The sequence below is a fragment of the Bufo gargarizans genome, chromosome 1, assembly GCF_014858855.1.
Source record: "Bufo gargarizans isolate SCDJY-AF-19 chromosome 1, ASM1485885v1, whole genome shotgun sequence".
NCBI lineage: Eukaryota > Metazoa > Chordata > Amphibia > Anura > Bufonidae > Bufo > Bufo gargarizans.
Genome location: NC_058080.1, coordinates 66,394,981 through 66,418,337, shown reverse-complemented (window position 1 = coordinate 66,418,337; position 23,357 = coordinate 66,394,981). Strand labels below are relative to the sequence as shown.

Sequence of the window (23,357 nt, the reverse complement as noted above, 5' to 3'; positions counted from 1 at the left end):
TGCGTTTAGTTGGACCATCATTTATTTTTCAATAGGACAATGACCCCAAACACACCTCCAGGCTGTGTAAGGGCTATTTGACCATGAAGGAGAGTGATGGGGTGCTGCGCCAGATGACCTGGCCTCCACAGTCACCGGACCGGAACCCAATCGAGATGGTTTGGGGTGAGCTGGACCGCAGAGTGAAGGCAAAAGGGCCAACAAGTGCTAAGCATCTCTGGGAACTCCTTCAAGACTGTTGGAAGACCATTTCAGGTGACTACCTCTTGAAGCTCATCAAGAGAATGCCAAGAGTGTGCAAAGCAGTAATCAAAGCAAAAGGTGGCTACTTTGAAGAACCTAGAATATGACATATTTTCAGTTGTTTCACACTTTTTTGTTATGTATATAATTCCACATGTGTTAATTCATAGTTTTGATGCCTTCAGTGTGAATCTACAATTTTCATAGTCATGAAAATAAAGAAAACTCTTTGAATGAGAAGGTGTGTCCAAACTTTTGGTCTGTGCTGTATATATATTTTTTTCTTGATTTTTTTTCTTTCTTTTGTCTTTTTCATTTATTTATTCTTCACCAACCACTGGAACAATTTTCTCTCCTTTTTCTCTTGTTTGGATCAACGCAGTTTTTGATATATCTATTTTGGATTTATTTTTTATTATATGGACACAATAAACTGAAATTAATTACAATAGGACTATCCATTCATCAATCTATATGTATTTTTTTATATTTGATATACTTTTTTCTATTTATATTAGAATATATCTTAATAAAATCTTATTTTTTATATGGATTTACATATTATTTGATATAATTGTGACATAAGTGACTAACACTTGGTCCCCTTCACTGATCGATAGAATGTTTACATGTATGTAACCGACAGCCAAACAACCAGAATCATATAGCTTACAAGGTATATTAATCCATGTCAACTGTTGGGCATCCACCACCACTATAGCTATGATGTGATGCACCGACGGGTTAAGACCGGGCACCAGGGAGACAGAGGCTGTGTGGAGGGGGGGGGTTAAATTTCTAGTGCCGACGCTGCTGCCTCCACATGTGAGACGGGTAGCGCTGTTTGTTTGTTTGTATCTGTGCCTGTGCCCTTAGCTCCTGATGATCCAATATGGAGAAACGCATTGAGCATAACTGGGGCAATGTTTAATGTTTAGGCGCACAGAAATTGAAGCTGCTAGGTATAGGGCGCTGTGCCGTCCTGGGCACTGATTACTTGTTAGGGTGACAGAATAAGGGGTAGTAGGAGGAGGGTCTAGGGGCGACGTTAAGGCTTATACAGTGTGAGCAGGAATTAATTTAGTACTCAAACTGGGCACGGAATATAGAAATTTAACCCCCCCCCTCCTCCACACAGCCTCTGTCTCCCTGGTGCCCGGTCTTAACCCGTCGGTGCATCACATCATAGCAATAGTGGTGGCGGATGCCCAACAGTTGACATGGTCTCATATACCTTGTAAGCTATATGATTCTGGTTGTTTGGCTGTCGGTTACAATTGGACTGTAGGGTGAACTGCTTGGTCAGAGACCTATCCTCCTCGCACCCCGCAGGATCATTAAGGAGGAGCTGATTCCTTAGCACACACCCGATGCCAACCCAGTAATTCCTTTAGCTGAGCAAGGATTTGTCCTAACTTTTCTTTGCACTAGTGGATTCACTCTTTCCTCTTAACATTTTAATGTGAATTAATAAAGTTTAAGATTTGAATACACATACATGTAAACGTTCTATCTATCGGTGAAGGCGTCCCGAGGTGTGAACGTAAACCTATATTTCAACCAGTGGTCACAGTTATACGCACTTTTACCATATCTTGTTTATGTCTTATATCGGTGCAGTTCTGGATGGTTGAGTTGCCTGTTATTCAATACCATTTCCGTTTAATTGATACATCAATTTCCAGGAGGAATAAACTGAGGAATGACAAAATGCTATATTCTCCAGCAGTGTTATCTTATGAGGAATTCAAGCATTTATTAAAACAGACACGTCAGGAGGGCGCACCCTGACCTATAGGAGGGTCACTATATATGCACCTACATGCTTCTGGATATAAACACAATGGGGGACATTTATCAAACTGGTGTAAAGTAGAACTGGCTTAGTTGCCCATAGCAACCAATCAGATTCCTCCATTCATTCTGGACAGCTCCTTTGGAAAATGAGAGGTGCAATCTGATTGGTTGCTATGGGCAACTGAGCCAGTTCTACTTTACACCAGTTTGATAATGACCCCCAATCTTTGTACACAGAATTAAATATTCCACCCATAATACTGTTTGTATAATGACCGGTTACACAATGTTCTAATATAATTTCTGTGTTCGTTTTTTGTGATTGTCAAGATCTCTGCTTGCTGTCATCCAATAGGAACCTTCATTACTTCCATCAATCTGTCCTGGTCATTTGATGGACACACAGGTGAACAGCTCGTTACAGGACACCGCTCTGAGAATCGGAACGTGTGTGTCCATCACATGAGCAGGAATGAGTTATGTCCCTCACCTGGTCAGCACAGAGTCAGGGACGGACTGAGAACTTAAAGTGGCCCTGGGAAAAAAAAAAAAAAAAAACTTTAACATATTCCCATGCTGTAGGCGGGTCCAAATTGACAAAAGGCGGGGCAACACAAGTAGGCGGGCCAGAAATACCATAGTACAGCACAAAATACCGCCCCCGCAGAACCTAATACCACAGGGCAGCAGAAAACACTGACACACCGGTGCAATATTTAACTATATAACCGTCCTGATGATAGTGATAGAGCTGAATTGAGGAGGCCTCCTGCAGCTGCCAGCCTGGTGCATAAGTATCCAATGCTCCTAGTATTAATAGAGCATCAGATCATTACATACCTGGCTGGCGGCCATTAAAAGCATTGGCCCACTGAGAAAATTCCCAGTAGGGTCTATGGCCAGTACACCTCTAGACAGAGTAATATATTATAAGCACTAATCTATATCAGTCACATGACCAGGGCTGAGCTATATCCGTCACATGACCAGAGCTGATCTATATCCACTGAATATAAACAATGACAATCCCTACTGAATGACAGCAAGCAGAGATCCTGCAAACTGTGAGGAGTAGATGCAGAAATGACAGTATCTTGGAAAACTGTATAACCTGTCATTATACAAAGAACAATCAGAAGACATCTTAGATCCAATCATACTATTAAAGGAGTTATCCGACCCCTATATTGCCTCCCCAAATGCCCAGGCCCCTCACACAGGTTGTACTTACCTTGCTCCCCGGCACCTGCGTCTCTTCTGATGCCCACGCGGCTGCTGCTGCATCTGCCCGGGTGACACTAGGAAGGCTTGTCTCCGTCGCGGCCGTCTATTGGCTGCCCCCCATTGTCGGGTATTTTCATCCGCATGATGGCGGCTGTCAGAAGCGATGTGGGTGTCGGGGAGCCAGGTAAGTACAACCTGTGTGAGGGGCCCGGGCATTTGGGGAGGCATTATAGTGAATGGATAACCGCTTTTAACAGCTTCTTTCTTTTCTTTTTCTTAACAAGGAGCCGTCCCCGGTCCTGTCTGTTTTAGTGACTCCTTGCATCCCCAATATAATAACAATTCTGGAGCATCTATTCTTATATAACTATGTTGCGTCGTTCCTTTATTATTCCTACTAGGAATGAATTGCCAGCTGTATGCAGTAAAGGTCCAGCTGGGGGAATGTCGCTGCACAGTCTGACGCTATCCAATCAGTGCTGCCAGTGTCAGACTGTGCCCAGTCAGCTGGTAACACCCACACGGCCCCTTATTAACAGAATGCCGGCAATTCATTTATGAACGTTTAGTAGGAATAATAGAGGAATGGCATAACATACAGTTATATGAAAAGATGTCTACATTGTTATTATGGGGGGTGCAAGCAGCTCCTCTTTAACGAACCCCTAGAAATAGACCCATGGGAATCAGGACCAGACTAGAGGTGAATAACCCGCGCCAAGAGACTGCACCCCAATAACACTGACACACATAGTTTTTCTAAGTCTTCCAGATACTAGATCACCATGTGACTAGGAGACTTGCATCTGAATTTATTACTTCTCCAAGAAACAGAGGTCACTTGGGAAACTTCAGCCCTCCATAACCATCTTGGCCTCATTGATCTTCTTCATTAACCCTTTACTGGACAGAGTTAGCTCTGCATGACGACGCTTCAGATTCTCCAGGGTCTGACTACGTTCCTCAATGGCGTCCACCTTGTCCTCAAAGTCCCTGAGAAGAACCTTGTTACCCAGCAGGCCACATTTCTGCTTGAGTTTCAGGTTGTCCATCCTCAAACTATCCCTGGCTTGTTTGGTCTTGGTCAAGATGTCCCTTTTGTTGCCCACCAAGGCCTCGACCTCCATGAGTCTCTCTTTTTGTTTCTGATTCTCAGCCTGGACAAACTGGAGCTTCTCCTTGACGTGAGTGAGAACTTGCACAGTGTTGGTAATCTTCTTCTTCAGCTTCAGCAGCTCCTCGTTTCTTTCTTCGATCTTCTCGTTGTAGTTCTGGTTTTCAATTTTCAATTGCTCAAAGTCGATGAGGTGCAAACCTTCAGCCAACTCCTCCTTGGAGCGGAGGGTGGACTCATAGCGACTGATCTGATTTTTCAGCTTGATGTTCTCTAGGCGGACCTGGATGACTTCCTTCTCCTTGCGTTCTTCCCTGGATTGTAATAAGTCTATTTCTTGGATAAGGGAGGAAGCTGCATGCTTCCCCGCTCCTCGTTTGCTGAGGCTGCAGAGGGCAATCTTCTTCTTCTGTTCTTGGAAAGCCATCCACTCTTTGTCCACCTTACTTACAATGTCCTGACACTGGGCCTTCAGCTCCTCTATCTGCTGCTGATGGAAAAGTGGCTTCTTCTTTGTACTTCTTTCTCATCTCCTCCAGGGTGGCCAAGTACTTGAGGTAGCGTTGCTCCTGGTCTGCCATGTGCTTCGACGTCTCAGAGCGGGTCTCCTCTCCTTTCTTCTTGCGGAAATACTCGTAGAGCTTGTGCTGGAGCTGAGCATTGTGCTGCTGGATTTTATCACGGTCCTGGGCCAGAGCATGATACTCATGCATCAGTTCTTCTCGAATCTCTTCTTCATCAGCCTCCAGCTCTTGATCCTGTTCAGTTTCTTCTTCACCTTCTTCCTGTTCTAAAAGAGTCTCTTCTTTGGGTTCTTGGTCTGTCTCCTCGGATGGCTCCAGCTCATCTTTTGGGATTGCAGCATGTTCTTCGGTTTCATGATGGGGTTCTGAAGGGTCCAAACCATTCTCTTCCATTGCACTGCTTGGCTCCATGCCCACTATCTGCCCAGCAGTAGGATCTCTGGTGCTCTCCTGACTGGTAGAAATGTGAAGGTTCTCCTGGATGGTACCTGGTTCTGTAGTGTCCTCCTGGCTTGAACTGTCCTGGCTGGCACTTGGCTCTCTGGCACCCTCCTGGCTGGCGCCTGGCTCTCTGGCACCCTCCTCCTGGCTGGCGCTTGGCTCTCTGGCACCCTCCTCCTGGCTGGCGCTTGGCTCTCTGGCACCCTCCTCCTGGCTGGCGCCTGGCTCTCTGGCACCCTCCTTCTGGCTGGCACCCTCCTCCTGGCTGGCGCCTGGCTCTCTGGCACCCTCCTCCTGGCTGGCGCCTGGCTCTCTGGCACCCTCCTCCTGGCTGGCGCCTGGCTCTCTGGCACCCTCCTCCTGGCTGGCGCCTGGCTCTCTGGCACCCTCCTGGCTGGGATTCGGTTCTCGATGGGCACCCTCCTCGCTGGTAGGTCGCTCACTGACACCTTCCTCGCTGGTAGGTCGCTCACTGGCACCCTCATGCAAGGCATATTCCACTTTGCCACCTTTCTGAATGGCGCCAGGCTCTGTATTACCTTCTTGAATGATCGCTGGTTCTGTCTCAGCTTCCTGCATGGTACCAGGTAGTCTTTCCTCTCCCTCTGCCACCATCTCACCGCTGTCACTTGGGTCGCCCATGCTGGCACGCGTCGGTTACCCTTCTCCCGGGGACAGACAGCTGACTGGATAGGAAGGTTGTGTATTTACATCTCCCTTGGTTTCCGTGGAGACGCGTTACGGAAGGCGGAGCCACAGCACAGCGCTCTCTTCATTGCTAAATATTCATAGGCTGAAGGCCAGTGACGTCACAAATCTCGTAATCCAGCGTCCAATCCTCGGGGCGCTTTGAGGACCCCAGCCTATTAGAGACTAGAAGCGCCCAGGCGCATGCGCAGAATTGTAAGATCAGCGGTGGGCGGTACCTCAGCGGTTGAGCCCAACAACAGCTCGGCGGCCAAGATGGCGGACCTGGGCAAGAAGTACTGCGTCTACTGCCTGGCCGACGTGACAAGCCTGCGTATCCGCTGCACCGAATGCCAGGACATCGAGCTGTGCACGGAGTGTTTCTCGGCGGGGGCAGAGATTGGTAATCACCGTCGGTGGCATGGATACCAGCTGGTGGACGGCGGTCGCTTTACTCTATGGGGGCCCGAGGCGGAGGGAGGCTGGACGAGCAGGGAAGAGCAGCTGCTGCTCGATGCTATCGAGCAGTTCGGCTTTGGGAACTGGGTAAGTTGTGTATGCATTGCAGCCTGTAGGGGGCGGTAGGTGTCCAGATACGCTACAATTCCCAGCATTCCTGCTGTCCATCAGTGCAGGTGTCTTATGTTTTATTATTTTAATTTTTCATTAATTTATTCTTTTTCCATATTATATTTTATTTTTCCTGTTTTCAAATTTTATTTTTTTAGTTTACCCTTTTTAATTCATTTTGTAGACTTTTCATTTTAACATTAAAGTAACACAAACTCTAGAATAGAATCTTTTATTTTTATACCAAAGAATTGACGACGATTGCGGCAGCTTATAATGAAGGTGGATGCAATTATTCACGGACTCTCTTTAAGGGCGGTGAATTCATGCAACCGTATATTGTATGACCGCGTGACGTCCGTTTTTTTTATTTTTATATATACTTATACGCAAAATGGACAAGAATAGCGCGTTCTATTGTATACGATATATATATACACGGCTGTATGAATAGTTCCGCATCCGTTCTGTAATTTTGCGGACCGGGTGTGGACCCATTAATTTCAATGGGGCCGCAAAAGATGTGGAGCACGCATTACTGTCCGCATCGTTCTGTAATTTTGCGGACCGGGTGTGGACCCATTAATTTCAATGGGGCCGCAAAAGATGTGGACAGCACGCCATGTACTGTCCGCATCTGTAGTTCCGTTCCGCGGCCCCACTAAAATGATAGAGCATGTCCTATTCTTGTCTCCGGACAAGGATAGGCATTTCTATAATGGGCCGTCCGTTACGCAAATTGAGGAACGCACACGGACAGCATCCGTGTTTTGCGGTCGTGTGAATGCGCCCTTAGGCTCCTTGCAGGCGAGCGTGTCCGGATGCGTTCAGTGAAAACTGCGCGATTTCGCAAGCAAGTTTATTCAGTTTTGTTCGCGATCTCGTTTCGTTTTTATCGCGCGGGCGCAATGCGATTTAATGCGTTTTTTCACACGCGTGATAAAAAAACCTGAATGTTTACAAACAACATCTCTTAGCAACCATCCGTGAAAAACTCATCGCATCCGCACTTGCTTGCGGATGCGATTTTCACGCAGCTCCATTCACTTCTATGGGGCCAGCATTGCGTGAAAATCGCAGGATATCGAACATGCTGCGATTTTCACGCAACGCACAAGTGATGCGTAAAAAACAACGCTCATGTACACAGCCCCATTGAAATGAATGGGTCCGGATTCCACGCGGGCGCTATGCGTTCGCATCCCGCGTGGAATACTCGCTCGTGTGAAAGAGGCTAGTTACAATCAAGCTTGTTCATTCCGGGGAAACATACTCTGTGTGTGAGCGTTATTTCCCAGGCTGAATACTCTATAATTTTGTGTGTCCCTGCCCGACTCCTGCTGTGCTGAACTGTACGGAGTTCAGTTCAGTACAGTTTTGGTCAGGCAGCATTAGAAGTCATTTGTGTTACGGTTTCAGCTTTCAGCCCGGGAAATAATACACGCAGATCGTGTTTCCTGGAATGAACGCAGCTCCTGTGACACGAATGATTTTTAACGCTGCGTGTCCCTGCCTGACCTTCGCTGTAATGAACGGTACAGACGGCATTATAGGAGTACCATTCAGTACAGCGGTGGTCGGGCCACAACACCCAGAATAACTTCTGTTTCGGGAGCAGCTTTCAGCCCGGGTTTTAATACTCCTGGAATGAACACGCTCGCCTGAAACTAGCTTTGGGGTACTCGGACACGTTGCAGGCCACTCGCAGCTTTCCCGCAGGGAGAAAAAAGAAATGCAGCTTCGTACAGCACCAGCAAAGTGAGTGAGATCTGACAAATCTTGCGTACACTTTCCATATGTTTTCCATGCGGAAATTGACCCGTCTGGCGGATTTAACCCTTTGCAATTCAGAGGCTGAGATCAGGGCAGGTCCGCAACAAAACCCGCAAGTTACACATGTGCAGAAACGCAGGGACATCCGCGTAGAAAATCTATTTCACAAACACCTGCTTCCTTCTGCAGGTAAAACACGGGACTGAAAAGCTGCGGATTTGCTGCAGATTCAAAGCACCAGAAAAATCCGCAGAGCGTAGGTTTATGCAGGGGATTTCACCCCATTGCAGATTACATATGTGGGGGTTCTCTTAGGTTCAGCCAAAGCAATTCTTCCAATACATTCTTGGGGTCATTTATTCAAACTGGTGTAAACCCATAGCAACCAATCTGATTCCACCTTTCATTTTCCATAGGAGCTGTCCAAAATGAAAGGGCAACTAAGCCAGTTCTACTTTACACCAGTTTGATAAATGACCCCCTGTTGTTCTATGTAACGGGTCACATAAATATGCTTGAACGCAGGCGTTTTTATGAGCAGATCAGGGGTCCTATCAGGGTTGTCTTTCGGTATTCTCAGATCTTTAATGTTGGAATGGAGGTGCGTTCCTGGTCAGATTTGACCTTCAAGGTGATGCACCACCCAGCGGAGCTGAAATGGTGGTCATATGGACGTCTCATAGAGAGCACTGGCACACTCCCTGGTGGCGGTCCTAAAGGGGTTTGTCCAATGAAGAATATTCAACATTTTTGAAACCAGCACCTGGATCTGAAGACTTTTTTTTTTTGTAATTAAAACATTTAGCATAGCCACTGAGTTATTCAATAAACTGTATCTGTATAGCGCCACCTGCTTTGTTCTTTTCCTGTCTTTTTTTTTTTTTTGTTCACCTCGCTGAGGTGGTCGCACACGCTCAGTTTAAAACTTCCACTGTCACCAGCCGTATTCAGTTACAGTGAGAGCTGCAGCACAGAGACACGCCCCCTGAGCTGTTAGAGGAGGAGAGCTGTAGCAGAAACGACATACCCCCGGGGCTGTGATAGGAAGAAAGCTGTAGCATAAAGGACATGCTCCAGAGAAAGGACAAAACACCTGATTTGACATTTGAAATGCATCTAGTGGAGCAATGAATGGGGAGATCTCTGGATCCATGTGAGGTACACGGCTGGTTCTAGGTTTGTTAGAAAGAGATCATCATGTACGATGTATGTTTTTTACATGAATCATTGGATAACCCCTTTACACATTAGACAGAAGTTGGTTCATGGTTGAATGATCATCTCGTGAACGTTCCTTTCGCAGACATGGCCATACACAGACAGGTCCCTATAGCCTGGGTGATGGCGTTTTCATTCAAGCACTTTATTTCGACTATGGGATAATAATGTCAAACTTTATGGCGACTTCTTTTCAGACAATGATTGTCTGCCATCATTTTGCTAGAACAATCATTCGTTGTTAAATTCCGCCTGGTGAACGATCATTTTGGTTGGTTTTGATCAACTTTAGACTGTATATGGATACCTTAACCCCTTCCCGATGTCCATCCTTATATGTACGGTGGAAGCTGGGTCTTTAAAGATGGACCCCGCTCCTAAGTGGAGAAGGAGCCATAGCCACCGGCTTCTGTTGTTTCACACAGCAGACACCTGGGGCTAATGTCACATACAGAAGGCGAGAGAGACACGGAGCTAGCAATGTCTGTTACATCTGAGACAGCTTCCCCGCGCAAACCATTCATTCCCTGTAGTAGTCTTAATCACTCGGAAGGATATGAGGCCACCATAGCGATAGTTCTTATGGAACCTTGCTCGTGGCAGGGCTCCACAGGAATGTATTGCATGTCCCATACAAGAATTGCAGGTTCGTCCGACAGTCTAATGTGCGTTGGCGGCATCCCACTCTTCCCTAACATATGATGTCGGGGGGAGAGAAGGATCGGGCAAAGTGAATATTTTCTCCTAGGAGGTAAGCCACTGCCAGAAGTGTAAGGGAGAAGCTTTTGGTTCCTCTCCTCATTGACAACACATACATGTTCTAACAAACTTTTCTTTTGTGCATGGGGGTGTCGGGAGAGAGAATTGTGTGTGTGTGTGTGTGTGTGTGTGGGGGGGGAGACACACACAATCTATTGGCAGTCAGCTGTTGAATGTGTATGGCCCGCCCTGTCTAGGCTGAAGTATCATTCATTGTGACGTCCACTATACCGCCACTACTGTGATGTTCTGCCTTCAGTATGAAGGCCGAATACGACTGATATGTGAGTGCACAGCTGGGGGCTTGTGTGAGCTGTGTCCCCCCTCTTTCATTACACTGATGGGGGGGCAGTACCTGCATCCGCAGTAATGGTCACCACAGCGGAATACTGGGCATCTTGTGGATAATATTTTGGAAGGGAATTTAATAATACTCCCATATGTACCATTCTGTATGATACCAGCTCGGGGAAACTTTATTTTAAAAAAAGTTGACCTCTTCTCTCTTGGTTTCTGCTCATGATTTTGGGTCATTCCTCACCTTGGCTCAAGGTATTGAGACGACCAGCTTTGAAAACAAGAACAAAAAAGTTTTACATTACTTTTAGGACATTGTGAATAATGCAAACCGGGGAGGACTGGGCACTTAAAGTGGCCCTGGAAAACTAAAACTAAAAGTGGCCCTATGTTGTAGGCAGGACCAAGTATGTTTGTGTAGGTTTCATAGCTGTGTTAGGTTAGGCCCTCATAATTTCTGTTATGTGATGAGGTTCTTGTTAATCTAAGGCTAACAGCACGGCCAGCATTACTGTACTGCGGCACAAAAAACTCTCCAACATAACAAAATATCATAGTGCAACATAAAATACTGCTGCATCCGCTGTAGTATTCAACTGTATCGCCATCCCGAGGACCACAGTGTAGTTGAATGCAGGAGGGCACTTTCCACCACTGGCCAGGTGCATAAGTACTAATATATTTTTATTATTAAAGCGCCATTAATCCTATGGTGTTGTACATATGATAAGGGGAGCACATACATAATACAGACAATTGCACTAAGCATGAACAAGACGAGCTACAGACTGGTACAGAAGGAGAGAGGGCCCTGCCCGTGAGGGCTTACAATCTACAAGGGATGGACGAAGGACACAGTAGGTGAGGGTAAAGCTGGTCATGGTGGTATAGAGGCAGCAGGGTCACTGGTTGTAGGCTTGTCTGAAGAAGGTGGGTTTTCAGTTTTTTTTTTTGAAGGCTTCCACTGTAGGTGAGAGTCTGATATGTTGGGGTGGAGAGTTTGAGTATGGGGGATGCATGGGAAAAATATTCAAGTTATTGTGGGAAGAAATGATAAGAGGAGAGAAGGAGGTCTTGTGAGGATCGGCGATTGTGTGTGGGGATGTATCGGGAAAGTAGCTCAGAGATGTAGGGAGGGGACAGGTTGTGGACGGCCTTATATGTAGTTAGTATTTTAAACTGAATTCGCTGGGCAATGGGAAGCCAGTGAAGGGATTGGCAAAGGGAAGAGGCAGAGGAGTAAAGGCGGGGAGCGGTGGATTAGTCGGGCAGCAGAGTTGAGGATAGATTGGAGGGGTTCGAGAGTGCTAGATGGAAGGCCACAGAGGAGGTTTCAGTAGTCTAGGCGGGAGATGAGGGCATGTACAAGCATTTATGTATTATAGATCACTATGTGCTTGGAAGAAGGCTCGGGCGCCCCCCTGGGCATTGGATCACAGGGAAATGTCTCTAGGATCTATGGTCAGTCCACCCCTGAATGCAAAAGTAAATTTTCTCAGAGCTGCTCATCTCGCACCACTTATCTCGAAAGATCCTGAAAGAAGGTAATGCTGCCTTTACATGCAGAGATCAAGTACGCAGTTATCGGCTACTCGTTAGTAGAGGTGAAGCGCTGTATTTACATGTGGCGACCACCTCCACAGTATGAGGACGAGCTATGCCTACTGCTAGCACTCGTCCTCCTACAGATTCATGGACACATCTGTCTATGGATCCTTCACTAAAGTATGGCCATGTACATGCAACCTAAAGGGACATCTGCTTTTTCATTATCTCGCTGCTTTTAGGGCAAATTGTCCATGAAAGCGTATGAAGAGCTGAATGTTTTCTGTGGGGGTTTAGCTACGTCTTTTACTCAGGATCCTTGACCCTGCTGAAAAGGAGCACCAGCAATTTTAAAGAGGACCTCTCACCTCTCCTGACATGTCGAGTTTAGTAACTACTTGCATCCCCCATAACAAATCTGAAGCATAGCTCTTATTACTCTGTTGTCATTTCTTTCTTATTCCTGCTAGAAGTTATGAATTAATTACTAGCAGTTTACAATGAAGGTCCAGCTGGGTGTTACCATTTTATTTTTTAGTGTACAGTCTGACATGATCCAATCACTGCTGCCAATGTCAGACTGTTCATTCCTGGGTGGGATCGCTAGATCTTCTCCAAAGGCTAAGGCGTTAGTTTAAGTTTCAGCTTCTGCTGTATCTTAGGACACGAAATCTCCCCCCACAGGACACCTAATTTATTATCCCAGGCTGCCTACCCCTGTATTAGCCCCAGGGGTCTGTCCCATAGACTATGAATGGAGTGGCTCCAGTTTTATACAACTGTGTGTTTTATAGCTTTGCTAATGTATGTCCTTATTTTTTTGCTTAGGAGGATATGGCTGCCCATGTGGGTGCATCCAGGACCCCCCAGGAAGTGATGGAACACTACGTCAGCATGTACATTCATGGAAACCTTGGCAAGGCATGCATCCCAGACAATATTCCCAACAGAGTAACTGACCACACGTGTCCTACAGGTGGCCCCCTGTCTCCCAGCTTGACCACTCCATTACCTCCCTTAGACATCACTGTGCAGGAGCAGCAGCAGCTGGGGTACATGCCTCTCCGGGACGACTACGAGATCGAATACGATCAGGACGCTGAAACGCTAATCAGCGGCCTGTCCGTCAATTACGACGATGATGATGTTGAAGTAGAACTTAAAGAATCTTGCGTGGACATGTACGTCCGGAAACTGAAAGAGCGGCAAAGGAGGAAGAACATAGCCCGGGACTATAACTTGGTACCAGCATTTTTAGGTAAAGATAAAAAAGATAAAGAAAAGCCTGCCAAGCGGAAAATCTCAAAAGAGGAGAAGGAACTGCGATTAAAATTAAGGCCCCTCTATCAGTTCATGTCCAGTAAGGAAATTGAGGACTTCTTTGAGAACATGCACAAAGAACGAATGTTGAGGACAAAGCTTCGAGAACTGCAGAGGTACCGGCGAAACGGCATCACCAAGATGGAAGAGTCCGCGAGTACGAAGCTGCCCGTCACAAACGGGAAAAACGGAAAGAGAACAAGAACACTGCGGGCTCCAAAAGAGGAAGGGAAGACGGTAAGGAGGGAGAGTTTGCTGCCATCGAAAACCTTCAAGGTTTTGAGATGTTATCGGACAGGGAGAAGGTTCTTTGCAGCTCCTTGAACTTGAGCCCCACTCGTTACTTGACTGTCAAAACCATTATCATTAAGGACCACATTCAGAAAAGACAGGGAATCCCATCAAAGAGCCGTCTTCCCAGTTACTTAGATAAAGTCCTAAAGAAAAGGATTTTAAATTTCTTGACCGAGAGTGGCTGGATATCCAGGGACGCCTCGTGATGCTGTGTCTCCAAATGTTGTTGTTTTTTTTATAAAAAAAATATCTATAATATATATAAAAGGACTTGTACAGAGACTGAAGCTTTACTATACTTGTATATATTTTTAAATACACATTGTTTTATTCGTATGGTGATGTATTTTTCACATCGTGCATTAGAAGGAAAGCTGCCGTTCTCTTCTCGTTACTAAAGAGGTGCTACCTAATTTATGAAAACGGCAAAACTGAACTAAATGGGACACATGGGGAATATAAATGTGAGGCTCAACATGCCAAGTACTAGTTATAGTAGGGTTTACTTTTATTTATTGCAACCTTTGCTGTGCAGGAGTGGGAGAGGACAGCAAATGGAGCGTTATATAGTAGAGCTTATTGCAGAGCGCAAAACACATACGGTCGTGTGCATGAGGCCTAACTTGCTGGAGCCAAACTCCCTATTGCTGCAGTGGTTGAACTCAAGCACACCCCATGGTGGGACAGCTCATCGCTCCTTTTGCTCGCCCTCACAATGATGTTGCCACCTAACGCTGAATGACATCCACGTTGTGACACTGGTAGGGTATGGCCTCACGGGCAGGATTATCCGCTGTAGATTTCACCCTATGCGTTGCAAAGGGTGCAATCTGCAGCATAAATGAACACACTGCCAATTTTCTTTTTAACGCAGTATGCAGATGTGATTTTATTTTAACTTTTTTGTTAATCTCATCCACTTTGCTGCTGCTGTAAAATGCGGCAGATTTTCCACATGCAATTCCACTGTAAAAAATCTGCAGCATTTATCTGTACACGGGGGTGCACCAGCTATGTGGCTTTTTGTCTAAGGCACCATGTTGCCCTTGTTGGGTATTGCTTAGATCAGGCATGCTCAACCTGCGGCCCTCCAGCTGTTGCAAAACTACAACTCCCATCATTCCTGGACAGCTTTTAGCCTACAGAAGAGCATGGTGGGAGTTGTAGTTTTACAACAGCTGGAGGGCCGCAGGTTGAGCATCCCTGGCTTAGCGGTAACTGTTTTTGTGGACAGCTCTGCTTCTTATACATCACGAGTTCCACCTTCTACAAAGCACACTGTGACTTGAGGACCAATGATACCTTCAAGGTAAATTGTGCTCGGCAAAGTCTTCATCAGGTCGGATGTCCATTTCTCTCCACGACATCGCCCCTGTGTTTTAACAAGAGAATGTATGTACCTCTTGTGGTTGGAGAATCCTAACCTTTCAGTATTAACCCTATCGGCACTGATCTTTGCACCATATGTATTTTGGAACGCTAGTGGTCATAGTAGCAGATCCACGTGTTGTAGTTACGGGACATCATGAAGAGAACGTGACCATAAATGAGTTCAGTGTGCCATAAGGGTAGCCATCAGACCAGAAAAAACTTTTTGAGAAGATCATTGACCTCACTTTGCATTTTTTAGGGGGTGGGGACTACTAAATTAAGAGCAATAATTATGCATTGGTTAAGCTCAGTGATGCCTCTTTTAATTGGATACAGGGCTGTAAAGCTGGCCATACATGAGATGTCCATCTGTCCCATACACTTGCCTACTCAGCTTGGTGAGTGCAGGGATTTATTTTTAGTGGGGATAGGGGGGGATGTTGCTGCCACATATTGTTAGTAGCATCCTATCTGCTGCTGAAGCAGACGACCAGGCATGCTACAATACAATCTTTACCCCTCCTTTCCCATGACCTCTAGAAACGGGAGGCGGCCATACCTGTTATCGTATATGGCTAGCTTTATACTGACTGTGCATCTACCAGTTTTCTGGCCTCATCTTGGTCATGGCCAGATTGACTTGTTATACCTGAGAAAGACGTATGCGCGTTCCTTGATGATCATGACCATTGTCCTATTCAGGACCTCGCCTACCCTTTTAAGAAACCCATTTATTCCTTACCAGAGCCACGATGATCGATGAAATTGTTTCTAATGGAAAAAGAGTCCTAAGTGGTCACATTCTGTATTGTCTTGTATATTTTCCTTGCCCTCCCCACACAGAAGAAATCTTAAGGAGGCAGCATTGCCCATGATTATAGAAAGTCTAAGTATGTATACAGTGTGCATATCATATTTATTTATTTTGGTTAATTTGTAATTATATGTACAGATTTTTTTTTTTTAACTTTTTTATTTTTGAATACACTTTTTAGTAGCAGCATACCGTTTTCTAATAGAATGCCAGAGGGGGGAAGCTCCAGTGAGAAATATAATGGCGCCGTGCTATGCAATGTCCATTAGATTGGAATCTTCCTGGATGTCCTTTGCCCATAATAAATGATCTGTGTGCATTGATAATCAATAATTGAATATTTCTAAATGATTGTGGAAATAATCTGTTGTACTGCATATATTCAGCTATTGGTTGGAGACTAGTGCATTTCCTGTTTAGTTTAATTTTGTGCATTATGATGGCTGGATGTGTGCCATATGTCGGTGAGGACTACAGCGATCCTAAAAGGTTTCCCCCTCTGGCTTGGTGCCATGATTGTCAAAAGACCAGTTTTTGAGTCCGTACTTGGCTAAGAAGAATATGGTTGTGTGTGTAGATGGTTTTCTGCCCAAAACTTTGTAGAACTAATTTTACCTGTTGAGAAATACATTTCGGGGCTACTCCGTGATGTGACCTACTGACCTGCCCTGAGACTTCAGAAACTTCCATTTATCTTTATCAAGTAGAGCCTGAGGCATCACTTATATTGAAAATTAGTCTTGGAACCCATTTATTCCGCAGGATATCTACGATCTGAGCCCTCGAACGCCTGTAGAGGTCAGTAGGATAAGTGTGTTGAGCTTGATATATGATGCCCTCCAAATTAAAAGGCATCTGTCAGCAGTTTTGTACCTGTGACACTGGCTGATCCGTTTGTTACATGTGTACTTGGTAGCTGAAGGCATCTGTGTTGGTCCCATGTTCATATGTGCCCGCATTGCTGAGAAAAATGTTTTAATATATATGCAAATGAGCCTCTAGGAGCAACGGGGGCGTTGTCGTTACACCAAGAGGTTCTGCTTTTACTGCAACTGCATCGCCCTCTCCAATTTGACAGGACCAGCTGTGGTGATGATTTCACTGCCTGGTCCTGTCAAAGTGGAGAGGGCGCAGCAGTTTCAGAGAGAGCAGAGCCTTTAGGTGTAACGGCAACGCCCCTGTTGCTCCCAGAAGCTCATTTGCATATATAATAAAACACAATTTTTCTCAGTAATGCAGGTACCTATGTACATGGGACCAACACGGATGTCTTCAGCTGCCAAGAGCACATGTAACAGGTCAGCCGGTGTCATAGGTACAAAACTGCTGACAGATGCCCATTTAAATTGTCTCTACAAGGTTCAAGCGCAGCGGCTGACCTCTCTTGCTCCAACAAATCCAATTATCATTGCTTTATGTAGGGTTTCCATCAAAAACCACTTTGTTTTTGGTGAAATTTTGCATATTGTTGAAACTCCTCTTTATTCCACCAGCTCTGCCGTATTTTGTCCGTTCTTTGGTAGGATTAAGAAGAGGCCATTGATGACCCCAACTTGTCTTTTAGTTCCTGGTTCCGAGGGTTGAGTTTTGTGATCTATCTAGACCAGGGTTTCTCAACTCCGGTCCTCGGGACCCACCTACCAGTCAGGATTTCAGAATATCCCACAGAATCAAAAAACCTGTGGTAAGTCCTGATGCATGGACACTTATTATATCACCTGCTCAATACTAAGGAGACCCTGAAAACCTGACTGGTAGGTGGGTCCCGAGGACCAGAGTTGAGAAACCCTGATCTAGACCGAGGTGCCCTGGGCTGTGTCCTACAATGCCTAGCATCTAAGATTTGCAATAATTAAATGTTTGATATTTCTGTTACTCTATCGTTGGATTAATTGGCCTTGTGAGGGTTAATCCTTGCGTTCTCTTGGTCCAGGTTTTCATCTCCTCCTGATGTACAGGTGTGGCTTAGTGTAAGATGTAAATAGTTTATTGTATTTTGTAAGATAACGGCTGCGTTTTTTATATTTTTATACCAGAGTTTACAGAGCAGCTGGAGAGAACTGCCAGTGTGAGATGCTACACAATGCTGCCATTTGTATCCATTTTATGTTCATTCCTGATTGAAAATGAGACCCCAAGGATGTTCCCGGTTATCGTCTTAAATGAGTATTCGATCTTGTCCAACATGTTTTTCCGGAGGAAATGAAAAATTCTACTTTTTTAATTGTAGGGCTTGACAAATTACTGTTGATTTTGGGGACCAATTAAACCATTGCTGCCCCCCTAGCTAAGATGGAGTATTGGGATTTGGTCGTCCTCTTCAATCTTTAGCCATGTCCACTGCCAGCCCCTTTTGGCCAGGGTCCCCCATGTAGGCCGCGTACATGTTCTTGTCTTTTGCCTGTTCTATTAGGACTCTGCTCAATGTTTGTGAGGTAACGGCTGAGTTTTCTCATTGTTGCAGGTCTTGATTTTCAATTTTTTTGTAATACATTGGAATGGAAGCCATTTTGGTTTGATCTGGTGCCCCCTGGTCTGAACCTGTTGGGATCATCTTCATTTAAAGGGGTGTTTAGGCACTACAATATTGATAGCCTATCCTTGGGATAGACCAATGTCAAATTGGGGGGGGGAGAGGTGAGATATAAGCTGTGTCAGTGTATAGAAGATCATACAAGAACATGGGTTACTCAGATTCCCTAAAACTGTTACTAGGCCTTCTGATTGTTCCCAGGGCTGTGAGAAAGCATTGCTGTTACATCTTAAAGGGTAATTCCAATTTTTTGTAACTATTAAAGGGAATGTGTCATCAGGAAATGGCCTAGAGCCTATTGTTTAAATAATGTTTTTATGTTAAACATATTTTAAAAAAATAATAATAATTTTTTCATATCACTATATTTAGAGATGAGCGAATTTCCACTTATGAAATTCGTTCACAATTAGTTTGTTGGTAAAAGGTGAATTGCCTTATGGATTCTGTTACCACGGACCATAACGCAATTCTATGACGGAATGCCTTTAGAGGAATTCCACTATTCATTCCGTCATAATAGAAGTCTATGGGCTGCAAAACGGATCCGTCCCGTTTCCGTTATGCAGGAGAGGACTCGGGATCAGCAGAGGACTCCCCTGCATAACTGAAACAGGACAGATCAGTTTTGCAGCCCATAGACTTCTATTATGACGGATTGCCTCTAAATGCATTCCGTCATTAAATTGCGTTATGGTCTGTGGTAACGGAATCCATAACGCAATTCACCTTTTACCAACAAACTAATGGTGAACAAATTTCTAAATATGAAATTCGCTCATCTCTAACTATATAAAAAAACAAAAAAGGAATCCTGCAGTTTTCCCACTGGCCACTAGGTCTAAAATATGTTAAAGGGCTTCTGTCACCCCACAAAACTGTTCGCTCGCTCGCTCGGCCGCTCCATCCTCAATGCGCCTGCGCCGGGTGTATTTGTTACGTCATCGGCGCAGGCGCATTGAGGATGGAGCGGCCAAGCGAGCGTCCGCCTCTCAGTGCGCCTGTGCCGATTGAAGACAGGTACGGCCGTGGCGCAGGCGCCAGATTTTGAATGCAAACGGGGACAGCAGAGAACGATCCCGTTCCCTGGCCCTGTCAATCAACATGCGGAGGGGGCGTCATTATGATAGGAGGATGCGGCTGCTACCAGCAGGTAGCCGCCCTACTTGCTGGTTGACAGGTAATTTACATATTATAAAAGTAAGTTTTTAGCAAAATCTACTGAACCAAAATGATTAATCACATTATGTATGGATAAATCGCAGTATAGGGATTATAACTACACAAAAAAAAAAGTTTAGTGGGGTGACAGCAGCCCTTTAAGACTTCCTGTTCCTCGAGAGCAGCTATATGGACCACAGACACAATGGCCAGGAGCTGACCCCACTGACTTCTATGGCAGAGTCATGCTCTATGATCTGTGCTGAGGTCAGGAGGGAGCTGATAAGCTGTGATTTCGCCTATTGTGAATGGTGGATCCTGTGTTATCTGTATAAGGGGTGTTAATTGTCATTGTAATCCTGTCTGTGGTGATAATGACTACAAGTTACCTGTACAAGAATGGAAAATCATGACCTATTAGTCATTGTGAAAACTGCAGGTTTTTATAAAAAAATAAAAATTGAGAGAAGATTAATATATATATTTAAATACTGTTATTTTCGCACATTCCCTTTAAAATTGCCATTTAAATGCTTGGCTTTACTTGACCGAATCCTGAGCTAAATGTATTCTTATCGCTCCATATCTAAAGCTAAATTCAGAGCAGAGGTCCGATAACGGGTACAGTGAGAGGTTAGCTGCTGGATCACATGTCTGACATTGGGGTGGAGCTAAACTGCTGTCTGTTTCCAAGGGCAACCGGCAAAATTCTGTAAGCAGCTCTGCCTATGAATGGGAGAAAAAGACCATGCAATGGCCCTTTTAAGGCTGTATCCAAGAAATTGCTGGGGTGCAGTTCTCTCACCGCCAATGTACGATACATGTGGATGGGGTTGTCGAAAGTGCATGCAGGAATAGGAGTACGCCATAGATTTTAAATGCATAGGGTGAAACTCCTGACAAATTCCACGTCTGGACGTAACCTACTACTGCAAAACTAGTCCAGCAAAAAATGTCAGGAATTTATAAGAGGAGGCCACAGATCAGGTGTGATTGGGGGAACTGTGGGGGGCAGTAGTGCCTCCATGATCACACACTAGTGTTAGGCTATAGAAGTATACTGTGAAACGAACAAGTCTTCAGACTTGGGTCCGCTCTCCTCCGGCACATCTTGCCCTTCGTAGTTTATGTGGTGCCCGTTTTTTTTTTTTTTTTTTTTTTTTATTTTTTTGTGCTAGTTTTATATGACTTTGTGCAAAAGAGGAAATAGTTTACAATCATTTTTAACCCTTTTCTATGGATGTGTTTTATAGAGAAGGTGACCCTTTCCATGGACTGGGCCTCACTTGTACAGGCTGGAGCACAGAGGTCCAGTGAATTTCGGTAAAACCTCCCCTGCCCGTGGTCCTTATTTATTGTTTTGCAGCGGATATGAATCCAGTATCTATACACAGTGCATTATTTCCATTTTGTATGATGTATTAAATATGTTTCTGTGAAAAGGACTCTGGTCTGCGTCATTGCATTTCTGGACTCTCATCTCAGACTTCAATGGGCGTGCTTGGGCCGCATCACGGATCAAAGTAGTGCATGTCTCTGACTTTATTATTTTTTATTAATTTTTTTTTTAACTGACCTATGGTCATATAAAAATAAAATACAGACACATTTAAATCAATCGGTATGTGTGCTGTCTGCGGAAAATGCAGACTGCACACATCAGTGAAAAACGGAAATGTAAAAAAGGCTACAGAGTTTGGTCAGTGGTTTCCATCAGTGATTGAGCCAAAACCAGGATTGGAGCCTCCAGCGATAAGGGAAAGATCTGCACCTGGTTTTGGCTCACAATCACTGAAGTGTGACTAAGGACTTATCCAGACCAGCTACGAAGAGTATGCAGTACATAGCCGGCATGTAATACTACAGACTGCTAGTGTATAACAATCTGCACCTGGGTGATCAGGAAGTAAAGGGCCCAAATTTTTTTATTTATTTTTTGGGGCGTTTACAGTACGATAGCTTGGCCCATGTCAGATTTATGCATTGGTTCACTTATCTAGCCAGGTTGGACTCTGTTCACACTGGTGTTTTCCCCCTTTTACTTAGTTTCCATAATTTTCGATGGTTAGAATAGTGCAGTCTGCCTCGGTCTTCTTGTCGCCAGAAATACCTGTCCTTGATAGATGCGCAAGTCATAAATTCCACTCCCAGATCTCCTAGCAATGGTCCATGAAAATCAATGACATTGCACGGATGGTCAGTGGTCACACAGACCCATAGACTATAATATGCAAGAGGGATCGTAATCGTGGACATTGGAAAAACTGATGTACGAATACACACATCAAGATCAATAAACCGTAATTAGACTTACTGGTAATTCTGTTTCATTGAATCCACCATGACAGCTACGGATGAGATTGACCTCTATAGGGGCAGGAAATACACAGAGTTTAAGAAGCCCCCACTCTCACCCTCAGTGTGTACCAGATACCAAGTGGGTATATTCATTTTCTTAATTATTATTTTTTTTCTACTACTCATAATATCCACTAGGGCTGCACGATATGGGAATTTTGTGCGATTGCGATTAGGGCCCTAAAAATTGCGATAACGATATGCGATATTTTAAGGGAATTGTGCTAGAGGTCTATTTGCTTGGATTTTCCCATATGAGCCGCTGACACGGCTGGGTATGACATATTTATGGGGGATCTGTGGATGACGCGCTGTTATGGGGGGGGGGGATCTGTGGAGGACGCGCTGTTATGGGGGGGGATCTGTGGAGGACGCGCTGTTATGGGGGGGGGGGATCTGTGGAGGACGCGCTGTTATGGGGGGGGGATCTGTGGAGGACGCGCTGTTATGGGGGGGGATCTGTGGAGGACGCGCTGTTATGGGGGGGGGGGATCTGTGGAGGACGCGCTGTTATGGGGGGGGATCTGTGGAGGACGCGCTGTTATTGGGGGGGGGATCTGTGGAGGACGCGCTGTTATTGGGGGGGGATCTGTGGAGGACGCGCTGTTATGGGGGGGGGATCTGTGGAGGACGCGCTGTTATTGGGGGGGGGGATCTGTGGAGGACGCGCTGTTATGGGGGGGGATCTGTGGAGGACGCGCTGTTATGGGGGGGGGGATCTGTGGAGGACGCGCTGTTATGGGGGGGGGATCTGTGGAGGACGCGCTGTTATGGGGGGGGGATCTGTGGAGGACGCGCTGTTATGGGGGGGGATCTGTGGAGGACGCGCTGTTATGGGGGGGATCTGTGGAGGACGCGCTGTTATGGGGGGGGATCTGTGGAGGACGCGCTGTTATGGGGGGGGGATCTGTGGAGGACGCGCTGTTATGGGGGGGGATCTGTGGAGGACGCGCTGTTATGGGGGGGGGGATCTGTGGAGGACGCGCTGTTATGGGGGGGGGATCTGTGGAGGACGCGCTGTTATGGGGGGGGATCTGTGGAGGACGCGCTGTTATGGGGGGGGATCTGTGGAGGACGCGCTGTTATGGGGGGGGGATCTGTGGAGGACGCGCTGTTATGGGGGGGGGATCTGTGGAGGACGCGCTGTTATGGGGGGGGGATCTGTGGAGGACGCGCTGTTATGGGGGGGGATCTGTGGAGGACGCGCTGTTATGGGGGGGGGGATCTGTGGAGGACGCGCTGTTATGGGGGGGGGATCTGTGGAGGATGCGATGTTATGGGGTGGCTCTGTGGAGGACGCGCTGTTATGGGGGA

At 45.8% G+C, this 23,357-nt stretch overlaps 2 protein-coding genes across 2 annotated transcripts; one reads left to right on the top strand and one right to left on the bottom strand.

Moving 5' to 3' along the window:
• Window positions 1-4,066: 4,066 nt before the first annotated feature.
• CCDC96 (coiled-coil domain containing 96) lies at window positions 4,067-6,010 on the bottom strand. Its single transcript, XM_044296058.1, is given in 2 exon segments — window positions 4,067-4,877; window positions 4,879-6,010. Coding segments are annotated over 2 exon segments (1,869 nt in total). The 5' UTR covers window positions 5,986-6,010; the 3' UTR covers window positions 4,067-4,115.
• A 46-nt stretch (window positions 6,011-6,056) lies between these two features.
• Window positions 6,057-16,914, top strand: TADA2B (transcriptional adaptor 2B). Its single transcript, XM_044296064.1, is given in 3 exon segments — window positions 6,057-6,576; window positions 13,021-13,663; window positions 13,666-16,914. Coding segments are annotated over 3 exon segments (1,332 nt in total). The 5' UTR covers window positions 6,057-6,234; the 3' UTR covers window positions 14,013-16,914.
• Window positions 16,915-23,357: the final 6,443 nt, after the last annotated feature.